At 47.1% G+C, this 18,331-nt stretch overlaps 1 protein-coding gene and 1 long non-coding RNA gene across 3 annotated transcripts in view; one reads left to right on the forward strand and one right to left on the reverse strand.

Moving 5' to 3' along the window:
• The window catches only part of LOC119436344 (lysosomal alpha-mannosidase), a 615,486-nt gene that overhangs the window by 154,276 nt on the left and 442,879 nt on the right, over positions 1–18,331 (forward strand). The window contains exon 2 of one of the 2 annotated variants that reach the window (XM_049657027.1): positions 695–989. In XM_049657027.1, the coding sequence (XP_049512984.1) occupies positions 695–989 (295 nt within the window). Of the gene's footprint in view, positions 1–694; positions 990–18,331 lie in introns of those variants that run through there. The other variant, XM_049657033.1, reaches the window with a different exon arrangement.
• Positions 1–18,331, reverse strand: part of LOC125940679 (uncharacterized) — a 191,008-nt gene that overhangs the window by 25,761 nt on the left and 146,916 nt on the right. The window lies entirely within an intron of this gene.

Genomic DNA, 18,331 nt, shown 5'->3' on the forward strand with positions numbered 1-18,331 from the left:
GGCCGTCTTCATAATAATACGTCTAACATCACGATTGACTAAAATCTACTCTTATGAATGGTTCTAGTGCAAGTGCTTTCATGTGTGTTATGTGTACGTGTGTGCGTGCGTGCGTGCGCGGATAATATGCACCCAGCTATTTACTACTGCGAGGAAGCCACAGCGCAACGTGGGAGCTGCTCCTCCGTTTATTTTCCCCTCCTTTCTCTGCTACGTTCCTTTGGTGGCCATTACACTCCAGGGAGGGGTCACTGATTGTTGAGGGGGCGTAGCCACGGACACGCCCGTCTTTAATTTAGGGCATAACGCAGCATGTAAGTTTCGCCGGACGAACGTGGAATGATGATCCGAAGTAAATTGTGCTGTTTAACGTCCAGAAACTGCACATTGTTTTATGACAGACTCATAAACCAACCGCGAGGATTAATTTTGACCACCTGGGTTTCTTTAACGTGCACCTCAATCGAAGTACAAGAGGGTTTCTGCATTTCAACCCAATCGAAATGCGGCTGCCGCAGCTTGGAATCGAACTTGTCACGCTCAGCAGCCGAACGTGCTAATCTCCGAGTCACTGCATGTGGACAAGAAATCGACTCACGCGAAGGCTATTGGAAACAATGCTTCTTTCATCACGACGGCGACCACTCAGTTTCGAAAACGGCGCCTCCTGCCATGACGTCGGCGTCTGTTGCAGTGCCGCCATCTCGGGGGAGGCCGCGGCGGCAGGCGGTGCGCGGAGCGGTCGTCCGGCGGCGGCGTCGCTCGAGGAGGAGGGGTCGGCGAGCGGCAGCGAGCTGGAGCGGACCTCGCTCCCGCTGCTGGTGTCAGTCGCCCTGGATATGCGCAGGGACCCGGTCGTGCAGGGCCTGGCCACCATGCTCCTGCTCTCCGGCATGCTCTCGCTCGTGCTCTGCTCGGCGCTGGCCGGCCTCCAGCATCGGCAAGCGGCGCAGCGTGAACGCCGGCACGAGAACGCCTGCATCTACAAGGTGAGCGGACGACAGCCGCCTTACTTCTTTCTTTAGTTTCAGTTAGACCGCTCCGCGCGCATCGTCAATCGTGTCGCGTGGCCGCTCAGACTACGAAAGTAGTTTGGCTTGCGCGCGTCATTTGTCGTCTGCTCGAGTCGTCGGACAGCGCTGAAACTGTCGACGCGCTGTCGCTAAAAGAGGGCGAAAAAGCGAGAGAATGTGTGAGTAAAAAAAGTTTACGCGACGTGTATTGACACGAGCGCCGTTCCAAATCAACGTTACTTTTCTGTCATGGGAACGTGGCGTTCATTTCCGTTTCAAATGAGATGCGAATCGATACAGATCAGCGTCCCATCATGAATACCTTTTGCAAATGTAAATGAATGAATGAACGAAAGTCTAACCAGCGATATTTATCGAGCGCTCGCCAGTTTAAAAGAGTTCGAAAATGATAAAAATATTAAGAGACAGGGTCGCGCCCGCATTTAGCCTTTCTTCTACGTCGTTTCCCTTCGCTATAAAGAGGTGACAGCCCGTGCTTTGAGCGCGACGTAAATGGTTCTAAACAGAAACCACCCGACGGAAAACCGACATTAATGCCATATGTGCAACCAGCGTTGCGCGACGCGAACAGTTCGAACGCGAGGTCTAAACCGAGTGTGTCAGGCGTGACGAAATTTATGCGTTCGCGCTCGCCGTTTCTTCATTTTATTGTGTACTATAATAGCTTCGCTTTGCTGTTTACTTACTTTTTTAACAACATTTCAGCATTGTATGTCAGTACAAGTCACTTTGTGCACAGGGTCGCACACCACACGGACCTCGTGTAGTGTGCGTCCCTTCCATGTTTACGGCGGCGATTGCTTGTCAGCTCTGTTTCAAATTTTGCAAACGCACAATGAGAGTTCGCGTAGCTAAAACCAACTGGTTCACAGAAGGAAACTGTTCGGAGAACAGGTAAGTGCCGCTTTTTTCTGCGAGGTTCGTCCTCCTTGCAATCGCGTCGTTTCAATGTCGTAAAGACGGGAAGGCCGCCGACGCGTGCAGCGAAAGAGTAATCGGCTGATTCGCGAAGCGTTTCTACGGGCAGTAGTCGCCGTTACTTGTTCTTTTTTTAAGAATTACGTTTTGATCCGAAAGCTGACTAAAAGTGCACTAAATTAAAAAAAAAATAAGAGAGAAAAACTGAGATGGGACTCTTGGCGCTTCTGTGATAATGATGACGCACACGGCAAACGCGTCTGTGCCGGGAAGCAAGCGGCCCCACGCAGGGGTTAAAAAAAAAAAAAAAAAAAAAAAAAAAAAAAGGCATTTTCGAAATACAGGTGTTCTTTTTGGGTGGTCGAAGTGAAATAGGAGCTTATGGTCTCCATTCGCAAAACTTCTCTTGCGCACGAGCGCTTCCTCAGTGGTTGGGGTTCGGACAGGCGCCCCAGGTAATAACAATTGCGTGATGATATTAAACTATGGCTCCGGCGATGGCCGGATGGCGTTGCTTTTATCCGGCGCGTTCAATAAGATTAAAAGAAATAAAGCTCGTAATTCAATCTCGAGCAGCCGGTTATTAGGCGATTTTACTGCCGCTCGTTCGACTCTAAGCACTTGCTATCTCAAAGAGCGAATTAGCGATCTCTTTGTCTGCATAAATGTGAATAGAGATGAGAATACGGACGCTGCACACAAATGTTTCTCAGAACGTAATTGTGGACTTTCGTTTGTGTCCTTTGATTCTTTAGCACGTGCCCACAGCCTTCATCTTATTATACGCTGTCAATTGTAATGTCTTTTCTCCTATGTGCGTTCCTGATGGTGGGAATGGGGTGATGTTATTGGGAAGTTAGTGCAGACTTTTTTTGCAGCCAGGAAACTGAGGAGGTCAGCAAATATGTTTTACAGGTTTCGTTCTATACAGAAATTGTCGAAAAACAACCACGCGCGCACACACGCACGCACATGGATTTCACACACTGTCACTGTCGGCGCTGAGACCTGACTATAGTGGTTAATGTCTTGAGGGCCAGTGCTGCTGGTTATGCGCTGAAAGTGGTGTGTGGATTTGTTAGAACGACGAGGAAGGGGGGGGGGGGGATTATAAAGGGGGCAGCGCTGTGGTGACGAAAATACCATAGTATGGAAAACAGTTATCTCTGGGCGGCAGACTTGTGCACTACGTTGCTGAAAGAAAGTAACCGATTACAATTATAATTCGTTCATTCATAAATGTGCGTAATTACGGGAACTAATTGGTCACTGCCCCGTAAAGGTAACTGAGAAATTACTAAAACGTAATTAATTACTTTTACGTTGCTTTCCTCCCAACCTTTATTCACATTGCACAAACCCAGCTATAATAGATCGAAACGGCCTGGTACTTTCAGTGTGTCCTCTGCCGCCTTTCACACTTGTTAATCTGTACTAACGTTTGCTTTTAAAAATTTTCGTCGTTCATGTTGCATCGTTTTCGTGTGAAGACACCAGCATCAAGACCGAAAACGCACTCGTTGTGCGCACTGGAGGGAAGAACGGTGTTTTAAAGCACGAACACCTTGCGCACAATATCGTAATTACTCAGCATAGCACGATGCTCGCGTTTAGGCACTGTACAGTTTTCCTTTTCGTGTTTTCGCTTCTCCACCAAGCGGCAGCATTCGAAATACAGGCATAGGCCACTGCCCACCAGATTTATGCATAACGAATTATATGTAATAAATTACTTGTAATCATTTGCATCTTTTTGGCAGTTTTGTAATTGATCGATTACTTTCTTTACTCGATAACGATCACTGTAATTCAATTACTTTTCTTTAGTAATAGATTACATGTTACCAGTTATACTTTATTGACTAGACAAGCTCTAACAGGCGATGCAGCTTTGCGAACTTGAATTTGGCGTGAACTATACAGTAGAACCCCCGCGGCCTAAAGTCCCCATACACCGCGGCCGAGCTAAGCAGCACCCTCGCGGACGCGCAAATTCAGGCCGGCAAACCCTGCGCATATTCAGGCCGGCTGCATCGCCTGTTAGAGCTTGTCTCGTCAATAAAGTATAACTGGTAACATGTAATCGATTACTGAAAAAATGAAAAAAAAAAAGTAATCGAAAGTGTCGGGTGTCACAGCCCGCCCTATAGCTCCCTCTCTAGTGCTTCTATATTCTGAAACTGAGTAGATTTTTCACGTAGCGCTGGCACTGATTCCTCTATTTGGCGCTTAGTGCGGGCCTAAGGTTATCGCGCTTGAAGACATCTTGTGTAGTTCGCTGATCGGCCTCGGGTACGACCTGTGATGCCACTGATGCTAAAGCGGCTGTCCCTATACACTGGTTTTAAAAGCCATCATTGAGAGAATGATGCCGGACGAGTGCCTCTAGCTGGGAACTTATGCAATAACAGACGGTAGCACCCGGAAATTGACGCAACTGTCGTAGCATGGCGAAGGCCCGAAAAGAGCAATCGTCTGTGGTGCATGCGCCTCCGACTTGGGCTCTTATTGTCGCCTCTTCAGGAAGGTATGTGCGTATATAGCGGGTCGTTTAGAGCACGCCACACTGCTTTACAGCTACCACAGTGCTTTCACTTTAAATTTTATGACTCAATCAATCAATCAATCAATCAATAAGTGCACACGTACGACGTCGGTAGACAACCAAATAAGTGACATGGCCCTGCACAGAACCATGCAACGTCTATCAAACTGCCTCGTCACATGCGCTTTTCTTTCTTTTTTTTTTTTTTTTTTAACAGCGCAGTTGTTTACGCCGGCCGTTAGTCCGTTAGTCGTCCACAAAAAATGTGGGCCGATCCTGGCGGCAGTGCAGAAAGTGTCCAAGCGCAATGGCCCATGCCCCTGTGAACTAGCGAAGCTGAGCCTGGATAAGTCCAGCTAAGCATGGTTGGGACTACTTAAGCTTAGTCAGTCATTGATATCCAATCGATGGCTAATCAATAGCTAATCGATCATCGATCAATAATTAATAAATTCCGGAAAATGCTGGGGATGACTTGGTTGTGCTTAGCCTAGCCCAAAAGCCAGGACTAGCTAAGTGCCAATCAGCTCCGCTGTCTCTTTAGCATTGCGCCTCCAGTTTTTTTTCTTCACCATTCAAACTGCGCCAAACTTAAGAGGCGTACGTGATGAGTACAAAATTTCAAGGTACAGCAGTGCGAGTCTGCGGAGGCAGCACATTTGTTCACGGTTCAATTCGCCACTGTACGAATTTTTATCCAGCACTTGGGATATGTCACTTATTATGTAGGCCGATGCTTGCTTTATTTATCGACAAAGGAGAACAGCCTTACAGCCTTCTGCTGAAAGTAGGGCACGATCGACAACACTCCCGCAGGATCACTTTAGTACGTCGTCAGCCAGCCGAGGTCATAGATTTTAATAGCCGTAAAATGGCTTAGGCATATACACGGGGCTTTATATATATAACAGACGTCTTGCAACGATTTTAAACACTTTTGCCAATTTTTAAGAGGAGGCCGCGACGTACCAACGCTAATTAGGAGTGTAGGTGGTGTCGTGTTAGCCGCACTTGGATACAGTCAACGCGGAATGCTGGAATGCAGACTCTCCATAAATCATTGTAACCATACTGCTCGCTTATGCGCTTATCAAAGCTGACATCGTCTCTGCGTTCTCACCCTTTGTTGTTGGTGAACTGCGTGGTCGGTTTCGTATACCCCTCTTTCCCGTTATCAAAAACCAGCTCGCCATCTGTTCATATTCTTCCTTTTGTCTTTTCTTTTTCTTTTTCGATTGCGGGACGGCTTTCATAAAGCAGTTTGCAATTAATAAGAACAAACACCAGCCAACCGCGACGGCGACCATAATTTAACGAAGGCAGCTGGTTAATGACCACCAGTTTTCACGGAGGAAAAGCTTTGTGAATTCAACACACGAATTTTCCTGCATCGCGCTGGCCGTAAGCCTCTTATATGGTCGCGTGCAAGAGATCGGCGTCTACAGACCAATAGAAAGCCCCGCATCATATTGCGGACCACGATCCGACAGCTGCGCCAGTCCGCGATTAGCCGCTTAGCTCCGTGCGTGGACGACGCCATCCTGTCGTGCTCATAATATATAGCTGGTTCTCGATTTTCAGCAGCTTTTGGTTGAAAGAAACCTCTGTCTCCGTTTGTTCCTTTCTTCTCTCTTGCCATGTTTTCTTCGCTAAGTCACATGGCGCATGAAATACTTGTTTTCTGGCCTTCCAAGAATGCATACAATGTATACGAGTGATCCGTGCCTCCGGATCACTCGCGTTATCTGCTGAAAACTGACTTGGGAGAACTGCAGTCCGTTACATCACTCCGTACCGCACAAGTTGGTCGTGCACTTGCTCACTGACGAACGATGTATGAACGAAGCAAGTTCCGAAGGAAACATTAGTTTATACGCAGGAAAAGAGGTGTGACAAACATTTCACGTTTCGCTGTATGTCCTTCTTCCGGAAAGCTATGGGTAGGATAGAAAAAAATGTTTAGGACTATATTGTTTCAGAATCACAAGCAGGTGAACGCGGAAACTGTGCTTCTGATTATAACTTTCAGTCCAGCTCCATGAAAATTTTAGTGTATCAATTTAATGAGCATGACAGTCTATACAGAAGCTCTATCGGCTGCAGAGGTACCGTTTCAGATTTCGATAGGAAGGTTGCTGGAAGCTTGGACGTACGAAACTTGTTCGTTGAAGATGAGGCTGCCGGACGGCTTTACGTCCCGTGCTCTTTTTGCTTTCTACTTTACTTGCTTATAGGAATTGCGCATCACTGGCTGCATGGCCAGCTTTTCTGTCATCACACACGCTATCACTATTGTCCGACGCCGACTGAATGGCCTCGCGAATTCGGGTCCACATTGTTTTGCGCTCTAGGCTTTGCACAAGACGTGCAGGTCACATATATGGAGGACGGATCCTCCAAGGAGCGGATGGGCTGATGACGATTCCAGCTCACTTGACATGCGTCAATCGCGACATTATAAAGCCAACAGGCAATGAAGCCAAGGAACGCATATGGGTAATTAGCTGTGGTTGAAATTAAAGTGTACAATATGATGAGGAAACGAGAAAACGAAAATGGACGAAAAGATAACTTGTCGCCGGTGGGAGACAAATGCGTCAGTCACTCTTCCGCACGACGTGCCAGACACAAAAACGGTACGCACATCGCTAATACTGGAATTGTCAAAAGAAACGGAACGCACCGTGAGCTCGAGCACTGCTAGATCCCGACAGGACGTTAGGCAAGATAGTAACAAGAGCTTGGTGGCGCAACCCGCCACCCCGTTTCAAAAGGGACTCTCATAGCATCCATCCATCCATCCATCCATCCATCCAGCATCGTGTCGCTCCTGTACGTATACGAACTCCTTGCGCCACCAAGCTCTATGTAGAGTTTTGTGGCGTGAGCTCTATAGGGCTTGTATACAAGATGAGGAGGAAGGTTCGCCGCCCTCTTTCTAGAGCTTTCGACAGGGTGCGCACTATATAGGACATCCACGGTGTCAGCAGCGGTTATGCATGAAGTGGCTTTGTTGCTTTCGACAAAGGCCGCACATTGCTCACCTTTAAAATTAAAATTACGATCTGCTTATGAGGCACGCCGTAGTGGGGGACTCCGGAAATTTGGACCACCTGGGGTTCTTTAACGTGCACCTAAATCTAAGTACACGGGTGTTTTCGCATTTCGCCCCCATCGAAATGCGGCCGCCGTGGCCAGGATTCGATCCCGCGACCTCGTGCTCAGCAGCTCAACACCGTAGCCACTGGGCAACCACGGCGGGTACTCACCTTTCCGTCTGCCAGCGTCGCTTCTCGTTGCAGTAAAGGTATACGCCGTCTTCGCGGTCCAGCATTTCAGACAAATCCGTGTCGCCATTTCGTGCCATTCTCAGACTGATCTTCACTGACTGATCTTCACCAAGCTCAACAAAATTTGCCACCGGAAAGGTGTACCTATCACTCAGCGAGGTCCTTGAGTTTGTCACGATCTCATTGGCCAATTTTCTGACTAGGCGAAAAAAAATTTGTGAGTGAGTGAAATAACTTTATAGAGGTCCAGAGAAGACGCAGGGGAAAATTGTACAATGCGTTTATTTCGTGCAGCGTCTGCGAAGGCAGGAAATTTTCCACGGAGCATAGCAACGCGAGTTCTACAGTTTTTTTTTTTTTTTTTTGCTTGCGTCACGTTCACATTGCTGTAACGAGGACCGGTGAGGTATGCTAACTCCTCAAAGGTTGAGCAGGACGGCTATACTCGCAAGAAAGCTTATATATAAGTCCGCGTGGGCAGGCACGCTCTGTCTTTCGTTAGCAGATTGCGATAGAGAGGAGAAAAGAATATAAATAGACGGCCACTTGTACGGCAGAATTGAGACGTAAAAAACTGTAACGTCTGACCCGTGAACTTCTAACTTTCGGTAATTGTAACGCAAGAGCTTTACGTTTCACCTATATCAGGCGCTCCTGCATAAGAATGTTGGGTAAACCGACTTATTATAATGGCGGCTGGCTGCACGATGGCCAAGTATATATACGCGCCTACCTTGGTCTTTATTACCGTTGTATAAGCTGCTCTTTATGCGATACACCTGCAGCTTTAAATATTCCCGAAGCGTCACATTTCGGGAAACGGCAATGTCTGATTGTTGGACAAGCGTCTATTAAAAAAAAAAAGTGCGTGGTTCCCAAAGCAACACACTGGCCTCCATTGAAAGGCGGCCGCCGCAGCCGGGATTCGATCCCGCGACCTCGTGCTCAGCACCTGAACGCCTTACCCCGGCGGCGGGTCGGGCCGGAAATCTCCCGCAGCGCTGAAAGCATAGTCTCGCATTCAGGGAGTGTTTCTCGGATATGTAACGGCAGAAGTCACACGTAATATGTTCTAAGTCCTCGGCGACGTTATACGCACATTGCAACGCTAAAATGTGCTGCCTTGGAGCCCGTGGGGAGCAGAGGGCGAGAAGAAAAAAAGGCAATGTACTTAAAGCAACTACACTCTTCTATATCAGTCGCGTGCATATGAATAATATTTTACTCCTTTGTAAATGTTACTAAACGTCATGAAATAGGAAATCAGCGCACGAATTCGCCGCCTCCTGGATAAAGGGAAGGTCCCTAAACACCTGCGAATGTATTAACGTATTTTACGTGTTCCGCCTGAAACGGTGATTAAGCTCAAGCTGTTCCCTGCAATTCAAGTAAGCGGCTGCATGCTCCTCGCAACGCCGATTACTCCGTGATGGTTCGTATCTTCCTTCGTGTTCTTCGGCAACATTTCATTCGACAGCCGTTTCTCAAGGTTCATCATTGAGGTAAACAATGAAGTCTTTACCGCAATATGTTGAGCGTTACATGAACTAAGTAACGTAATATTAAAACACCACTGGCAAAAAAAAAAGAAAAAGAAGAGACTCATTGCCATGCACGTATTACACGCTATCTGTAAACGGACACACTTGAAGATAATACAACCGAAAAATACATCTAGGTTTCTGATGTTGCGGCGTTTGTTTATACAAGAAAATCAGTTTGTTTAATAAAAGAAATTCGTACATCTTTCAAATATTGGTGTTGCATGGTAACGACGTTGAAAATGGACGATTTCCGGTGAAAAAGAAAACGTTACAGGTAAAGATGGACTAGATTGTATTCTGAAGAACCTAAGCAGTGAACTACGGGGGTCGTGACGTAGACATCATGTGGGCCCTCGGCTCCCATCAGCTATAAATGTTAGCTCTGATATGGTAGAAGGCACGGGTGAAGTATACTCGTTAAGGTACTACGTTAAGTGTTCATATCTGGCATTCAAGAGGTCGCCTTAGTGCCACACGTGCCCTTCCCAGTGCGGCTCGTTATGCCTTACAAAGATGTGTAGCCGCGATTGTATAACTTCATGCATTACCAAATGTGCAGCAGGCTTTTTCGGCTTCTTGTGTTACAAGAGTGTAACATCTGCCGAACGTTTTTTCTGTCGCCGGAATTAAATAAACCCATCTTTCATAATTCCTACGGGAGAACGCTCTGTGGAGGAAACATTACGGCTTCCAGTGTGCAAGCAAAATTCTTGACGGGGCCTGAGGAGGGGCCCATGAAGGCGTTGATATTAAAGAAAAACTGAAAAAAACGGGGCAGGAATTGGTGAGATACGTCTGCTTCTTTCCATTTTTTTCTTTTTTTTTTGAGTGAACGTACAACGGGTACTTGTTACATTTTCTGCGATCTCATGCACGGCAACTGAAAGGATAGTGTATTGGGCGTGTTTTCTTTCTTCTTTTTTTCTTTTTTTTAAGCGGTGCAATTTTTCCTGGACAATATCGACCACCTGGGTTTCTTTACCGTGCAACTAAATCTAAGTAAACGGTCGTTTCTGAATTTCGCCCCCATTGTAATGCGGCTGGGAATTAAACCCACGACCTCGTGCTCGGCAGCAGAACGCCACAGCCCCTGAACCACCTATGGCAAGTGGACTTAGTTAGGCTCGCGGTGATGAAAAAGAATTAAATTTAACGAAACACACCCAAAAAGCTCACTTGTATTACAATAACTGTTTAAAATGTGTGTGTGTGTGTGTGTGTGTGTGTGTGTGTGTGTGTGTGTGTGTGTGTGTGTGTGTTTTAATGACCACACCGAAGAAATAGGACAAGGTTACTCACTATTCGCACTTATGTTCCAGGGACATAAGTTTCGAATTGTGTGTGATGCACAGATTCTTGCGCACTTGTCTGGATCGCTGCAGCTTTCTATACGGCAGCGCGCGTGTGCGACGTTGGAGTTCGCTGGGCCAAGATAAATTCCTCACTGCAAGCACTTTCTTTTTTTCTTTCTTTTTCTCTCTCTCTCTCTTCCTTCCCTCCTTTTTTATTCTTCTTTTTTTATTTGTCAAGCTTCCGCGACTTGCACTACCCCTCTGCGCAGCGAAAACAGTGACTGCAGTGAGCGATAGGTGGCACGCAAGACGACAAGGCACTAAAGTCCCTATATAAGAAAAGTACCGCCGTACTTTGACAAATGCCGCTTCGCTCTCTCCTGTGTTATCCTGTATCTCCGATTGGACGATGATAGCGCGCGCTTTTCACTTCTTTATATTTTCTTTTTTTCCGCCTCAGAGCCATGTTGAAAGTCCTCTGCGCAGCCGCAGTCGCCGGCGGCGGCGCGCGCCCGGCCTGAAAGCTTCAACGTGGACTTTCTAGGTGCGCCACCGTCGACTTGGCTTTCGCAAGCAAAACGTAAAGAAAAAAGCAAGCGCTTTAGGAGAGGAGGTGGCGGAGGAAAGAGTAGATGGCGGTACTTTTCTTATATAGAGACTTTACAAGGCACGCCTTTACTTTTGAATCTTGGCGACCGCTGAGGCTTCCCCGAAGAAGAGCACGGTATCTTTGATAAAAAGGAGCAGTGAACGGCAGTTGCAAAGAGAGCAGAACGAGTAGCGGGGAACCAGCCATTCTGGCAGCGCAGGCTCAAAGCAGACTGTCTCTATCCAGGGCCGGTATTTTGTAGCGATGCCTTATGCCTTATTCTATACTAGTCTTATCATCCACCGCTCACGGCCGGCTGATCCCGTTGATAACGTGAGCGGACCGTCGCGCTGACCACTGACCAAGCGCGAAAAGGCATTAGCATCGGAAAGGCATCGCTACAAAATACCGGCCCAGAGTCCCAGGGTGGACGGCGCAAACGCGCTTATAATGACGCCTCAGTGCGCCACTCAGTCAAGGGCAATGAAGGGCGGCTTATACGCTACAGTTCTCGGTAAGCAGAACAGAAGCTAGCGCATAGTAGTTGAGTCGAAATGTATCAAAGTTGAACAAGACCACTGCGCAGGTGACATGGATTTCCGGTGCACAGTGGCGAAATGCTTAGATGTATCGCACCTGCGCAAGGCAAACGCTGAAAAAGTGAAACATTTCGAGCTTGCGTGTAAACTATTGTCGCATTCGTGAAGTGCTATTCGTTGGTGGAGATGCCGCATGTCAGTTTCCTGCATAATGGATGATGGAGCTTCACAAATGTTTAGGGGAGAAGCGATTATTTTACGAAAACACGTGCAAATTGTGCATCTCTTCGGCGGGCTATGTATCTCGAGGTCTCAGCTTGGGCCGCATCAAAGGTTCGCCAACAATGGCCTTGCGTAAGTGCGAATTAATGATGCGGACCTTTTATCTGTCTCACGCTGCTCTAAAAAAAAAAAAAAAGAAGGATGCCAGGAATTCAGCAGCCTTTAATGTCTAAAACGTAACAGATTTAATCCGTAGAGATATAGCAGCGTCTGAAAGGCAGCATTTACGTTCTTCTGAGATTTCATATACACTCTGCAAAGTCATAAGGTATTGTTTTTTTCTTGAGAACATTTTCTACAGCATTAAGCTAGAAAAGAAAGTTTTAGCCTACAGAGGTGAAAGATCCGCTTCCGATATTATGCGCTGCTGCGAGGTGGCCACGTGCGCGCGGAAGGCATACCGGGTGATCAATTTCAAGCTTTACAGAATTTCTGAAAATCGTCTATGGCAGATGTTCAAGTCCTTAATTGAGCTGGATTATTCAAAGAGGCGGACATTACTTGCACGATAAATCGAAACACATAACCAACTAATTTTCAAAAATTCTTTAATTACCTTCCTAATTAATTACTTCAAGCGCATATATTACAATTTACGAATCTTAGCCGGTAAGTTGGCAAGGCATATCCACTTAGGATGACACCAGCTTAGAGATATTCATTGCCAAAGGTTGAGCCAAGTGTAGTGGGGTAGAGTAGTGAGGAAGAGTGGGAAAGTTACATGGGCGTTCCAGTTACGTTTGTGCTTCAATGCATAAAAGAGTGTTTTGTTAAAAAAAAAATAAGTGGACCAACAGCGCATTTTTACGCTGAGTTTGGTGGCGCATATCTCCAAACTAGTGTCATTCTGGTAATTCATTCCAAGTGTATGCCTTGCATAGTCACTGGATCGAATTCGTAAATTGCAATATATGTGCCGTTAATTAATTATTCAATAAGTTAATTTGCGAATTTTGGTCAATTTGTCGATTATGTGTTTTGATTTCTCGTGCAGAGATGATCGCGGTAGCGCATTCCGTCTACTAAAGGCAGTCACTATGGTGAGGGTGCCCGTCATAATAGCGCAGTTGCCAAAGTGAAGTTGCTAATCCACGAATGAAAGAAAAATGCAGCAGATCAAACGAGTTGGAATACAGCGAGAGTTCCTGCTAAAACTGTAAGTAACCTTTAAAAATCAGTCCCTGAGCTCGTCTACTAGATAAGGCGGATATTTCTTGCACAAGAAATCGAGCTGCCTAATGTGCTAATTAACAAACATTCACTAATTAAGTTTTTACCTAATTACCTCACGTCACATATTGCCATTTACAAATTTTAGCTCGTGAGACTGCAAGGCATATCCGCTTAAAAATAATTCTGCGGATGACATCATTTTCGAGATATGAACCATCAAACTTGGTGTAAAACTGCACTGTCGTACCACTTACTTTTTTGTAAAGAAAACGCCGTTTTATGCATTCAAGCACAAAACTGGACCGTCAATGTATTCTCCGCAAAGTTAGGGAATTAATATTTCGGAACTGGTGCCATCCTGAGAATTCGTTCCTATTGGATCTACCTTGCGAACTCCCAGGCTACAATTTATAAATTGCTATATGTGCTGTAAAGTTATTAGTTAAAAACAATTAGTGAATTTTTGTTAATTATTCAATTATGCATTTCGATTTCTTGCACAGATAACGTCCGCCTGTTTAGGCAATCCAGCCCAAAGATTATAACTGCGCTATCTGCCACAGATGATTCTTAAAAATTACTAAAAGTCTTCGCAGAAACACCCGGTATATACAGCGAAGCTTTGTGTGAGTGCATAAAGAGTCGAAACACGAGTACACGCACGCAGGCACACACAAGTGCGGGCGCACACAAATTATGGTGAGCCATTTGTTAGCGGAGTTGCTGATTACTAGCGAGTACGACTGACGCCTTGAACGCATCATGGTTTCAGAGGCAGCATGCGCATACGTACGTAGCGCAATTCGAATCCATTCTATCCGCAAGCAGCGTTTACTTCCTCATTACCGTGCAGCCGCGGACGCTTGAAGGCGAGCTTTCTGGTTCCTTTTTTTTCTTTCCCCCGCACGGCCGCCGCTGCCGCGGATGCGCGGAGGCGAGCACCATCTTGTGGTGCTGCATAAAGTCCCTATATAAGAAAAGTACCTCCATCCTTTGATAAACGCCGCTTCTCTCTTTCCTGTATCTTCGATTGGACGATGATAGCGCGCGCTTTTCACTTCTTTACATTTTCTTTTTTTCCGCCTCAGAGCCATGTTGAAAGTCCTCTGCGCAGCCGCAGTCGCCGGCGGCGGCGCGCGCCCGGCCTGAAAGCTTCAATGTGGACTTTCTAGGTGCGCCACCGTCGACTTGGCTTTCGCAAGCAAAAAGTAAAGAAAAAAGCAAGCGCTTTAGGAGAGGAGGTGGCGGAGGAAAGAGTAGATGGCGGTACTTTTCTTATATAGGGACTTTAGTGCTGCAAGGAACCCAGCGCCGCACGCGATGCGCGTGCTCCGCTGTGATTGGTTGGCCTATTCGGCAAGGGAACAGCCACCCGCAGCTCTCACGGTCACGAAACCCAGCGACACTTCCATAGGAAAGCTTCGCTTTTAAAGCGCGAGGAGTTGCTATTACACAGCTTTTGTAGCCGTTCAGCGGCGGTTGCCCCGTCACTATAGTGTTGCGACTATAGTGACGGACCTCCTCACTATAGTCACTTCCTTTGGTAAAACGACCTGACAGAAGGTTTTAGCTCACCCGTTGCCAACCCGGCCAGATGCCACAGGCGCGGTGTGGAGAAGCCAGTACGCGCGCACAGCCGGGACCTGCGGCGGGGAGTAGCACCGTAACCGCAAGCGTAAATGCGGTCATGCTACGCTAAACGTAACCGTTACCGCCCCTACCAGGTGCCAGACCGTGCGCGTGGGTCTAGCGCGCTCAGTTGACGCCTGTTTGGCACCGCTCCATCGCTACTGGACAGTTTTTAGTAGAACATCGCTTATGCTCCGCTCAGATTTCACGCGCTCAGGTGGCTGCCGAGAAGAAGTCACGTTCGTGGTAAACGTGGCGTGCAAGTGCCACGTTCGTGGCTTTTTTTACACGAAATCTGGAAAATAAAGAGAGAGAGAAAGAGAAAGCACAATGTATATTTAAAATTCATACCATTGTGATCTTTCGCAACTTATTGACCCCGCTAAGAGAACAGTTGTCGTCGTCAGATTAGCAACGCTTGACATTATACTTTTCGGAGCAGGTGCAGATGTTTCTCCAACGTGTATGCGCATATTTTAGGAGTAGAACACATCCTCCACTGTGCTCCGGAATAGAAACTGCGCTTCTCGTGCCTGCGCAGTTCTTGCTTTGAAATTTCATAATCGATCAATTGTATAGCCTACTCCGTTTTCTTTTCGGGTCTACTTTGTTCGTAGCGCAAAGCGGGTAATTCCAGTGCGTGCAATGCCGATTGTACCTTTTCTCAACCCGCCGCGGTAGCTTAGTGGTTATGGCGTCGCGCTGCTGAGCTCGAGATGACGGATTGAATCCCGGCCACGGCAACCGCATTTCGATGGGGGAGAAATGCAAAAATGCCCGTGTATGCTTAGATCTAGGCGCATGCTAAGAAATGCCAGCTGGTCCAGTTTAATCCGGAGTCCCCCCCACTGTGGCGTGCCTCATAAACAAATCGTGGTTTTGACATGTAAAACCCCAAAATAAAATTAATTTACTAGCTTTTGTTTACTGTATTTTTAAATTGTGGGGATTAGAAATAAAGAAAGGGTGCCCGTGTCTAGGCGTTGCTCGTTCCATGTCCCTCAGATATTTACAGCGATTTTTCGAATGCGCTTTAGTTAACATCCTTGTAGCAGAATCCTTGTAGCAAACATCTACAAGGATTCCACAGCTACCTTGGTTCTCCACAAAAAAAGTAGAAAGTTACCTATCAAGAAAGGGGTCAGGCAAGGAGACACTATCTCTCCAATGCTATTCACTGCATGCTTAGAAGAAGTATTCAAGCTCTTAGACTGGGAAGGCTTAGGAGTGAGAATCAACGGCGAACATCTCAGCAACCTTCGGTTTGCAGATGACGTTGTCCTATTCAGCAACAATGGAGACGAATTACGGCAAATGATTGAGGACCTTAATCGAGAAAGTGTAAGAATCGGGTTGAAGATGAATATGCAGAAGGCAAAGATAATGTTGAATAGCCTGGCAAGGGAACAAGAATTCAGGATCGCCAGTCAGCCTCTAGAGTCTGTAAAGGAGTACGTTTATCTAGGTCAATTACTCACAGGGGACCCTGATCACGAGAAAGAAATTTACAGAGGAATAAAATTGGGTTGGAGTGCATACGGCAGGCATTACCAAATCCTGACTGGGAGCTTACCACTGTCGTTGAAAAGAAAAGTGTACAATCATTGCATTCTACCGGTGCTAACATATGGGGCAGAAACTTTGAGGTTAACAAATAAGCTCGAGAACAAGTTAAGGACCGCACAAAGAGCGATGGAACGAAAAATCTTAGGACTAACGTTAAGAGACAGGAAGACAGTGGTGTGGATCAGAGAACAAACGGGGATAGCCGATATTCTAGTTGACATTAAGCGGAAGAAATGGAGCTGGGCAGGCCATGTAATGCATAGGATGGATAACCGGTGGACCATTAGGGTTACAGAATGGATACCAAGAGAAGGGAAGCGCAGTCGAGGTCGGCAGAAAACCAGATGGGATGATGAAGTTAGGAAATTTGCAGGCGCAAGTTGGAATACGCTAGCGCAAGACAGGGGTAATTGGAGATTGCAGGGAGAGGCCTTCGTCCTGCAGTGGACATTATATATAGGCTGATGATATATATATATATATATATATATATATATCTTGGACTTATATACTTCAATGGTGTTTATCACAAATCTAGGCTTGATCTCCGAGGGACACCGCAGTTTTGGGGTCACATTATTATTATTATTATTATTATTATTATTATTATTATTATTATTATTATTATTATTATTATTTAACCACCCAGGGATCTCTAACGCTCATCTGGTGAAATCGTGAGTGAAATTTGCTATCCGTTTTGTCCGTATTCTTCTTGGTGTCTGTATGCCGCGCCCAATACGTTCGATTCTGAAGATCACCAACTATAGCCAAGCGCCACGTCATTTCATCACAGCACTCAGACACTTTGGATTCCGCGGCCGGGAATGGATCGCGCGACATCGTGCTAGGAGAAGACAGCCACAGAAGCACGGCCTAGACCTTCAATCAAATAACGTTGCGTTGATCACGACCCCTGAATGCGGTCGATAAACGTCGACTTCCTGTGACCTTGTCGCCGCTGAGGAGGAAGCTTTCCGTGGTATTTTCGGTCGTTAAACGCTTCCTTCCTCTAGCTTTCTTTTACGGTAACGGCTGTTCATGCATCACTTCTCCGTAACAGGCCTTAACTTCCGCTCACCGTTGGCACCCTCTGTCGTAGCGGCGTTCATCCTTTTTTTTTTTTTTTTTTCCTTTTTCGCGCAGTTGACTATAGCGACGAGCGGCGGAATGCAGCGTGTGCACAGCACAGCACGGGCGTAAAAGCGGCAGTTCGATGATATGAAAAGTTTCTTTGGGAGATGGGGCGGCGCGGGGCCACTTTCCAAGGTCAGCACGCGCGGTTTTCTCGAATAGCGGAGAAGGGGCGCTGAGCGGTCCGCCGACTGGGAAGCGCGCGCAAAAGTGTGTCGCTCGCTATGCTCGGGTGGCTCGGGTGCGCACAGCACAGCGGCGCAGTCTTCCATCATCGACGCCACATCGCGCGCGCTGCCTCACCCGCCAGCATGTCGCGCGGTGGTCTGTACTGCTGGCGCGCTTTCCCTAGGTGTTTGTATGTGTGTGTGTTCACTACGCGGCATGGATATGTGGGCAGGCCTTGCTTTGTATGTTTTCTCTCTTGCCCTGGAGTGGCGGCGGCGCCGCCTGTTATCGCTGGCCGGTAGGTGGTGCGCCGCGTTCACTGCGCTGCCCGCGGCGGTCAAGGTCAGGGTAGGGGACCCTCGCTGGGGTGCACCGGCTCAGTGCGGACACTGCGTGGCGAGAGCAAACGAAATAGGGGCCGAATTCACGGAGCTTTTCTTTCTCGAGAACCGTTCGCCAGTGGCCGGCCACCTTCTTTAATATTGCGTTCACTATCACGATTGATCGGTGTCCCTGCTCTTGCGAACCAGTCTAGCGCGCAAACTTCTTAGAGATTCACGAGCACATTTCTGCGTAAAATTGTCCAGGCTTCTGCTATTCATCGAGGCTTCTGCTATCGACACCGTCG

This window comes from Dermacentor silvarum, chromosome 1 (genome assembly GCF_013339745.2).
Source record: "Dermacentor silvarum isolate Dsil-2018 chromosome 1, BIME_Dsil_1.4, whole genome shotgun sequence".
Lineage (NCBI taxonomy): Eukaryota > Metazoa > Arthropoda > Arachnida > Ixodida > Ixodidae > Dermacentor > Dermacentor silvarum.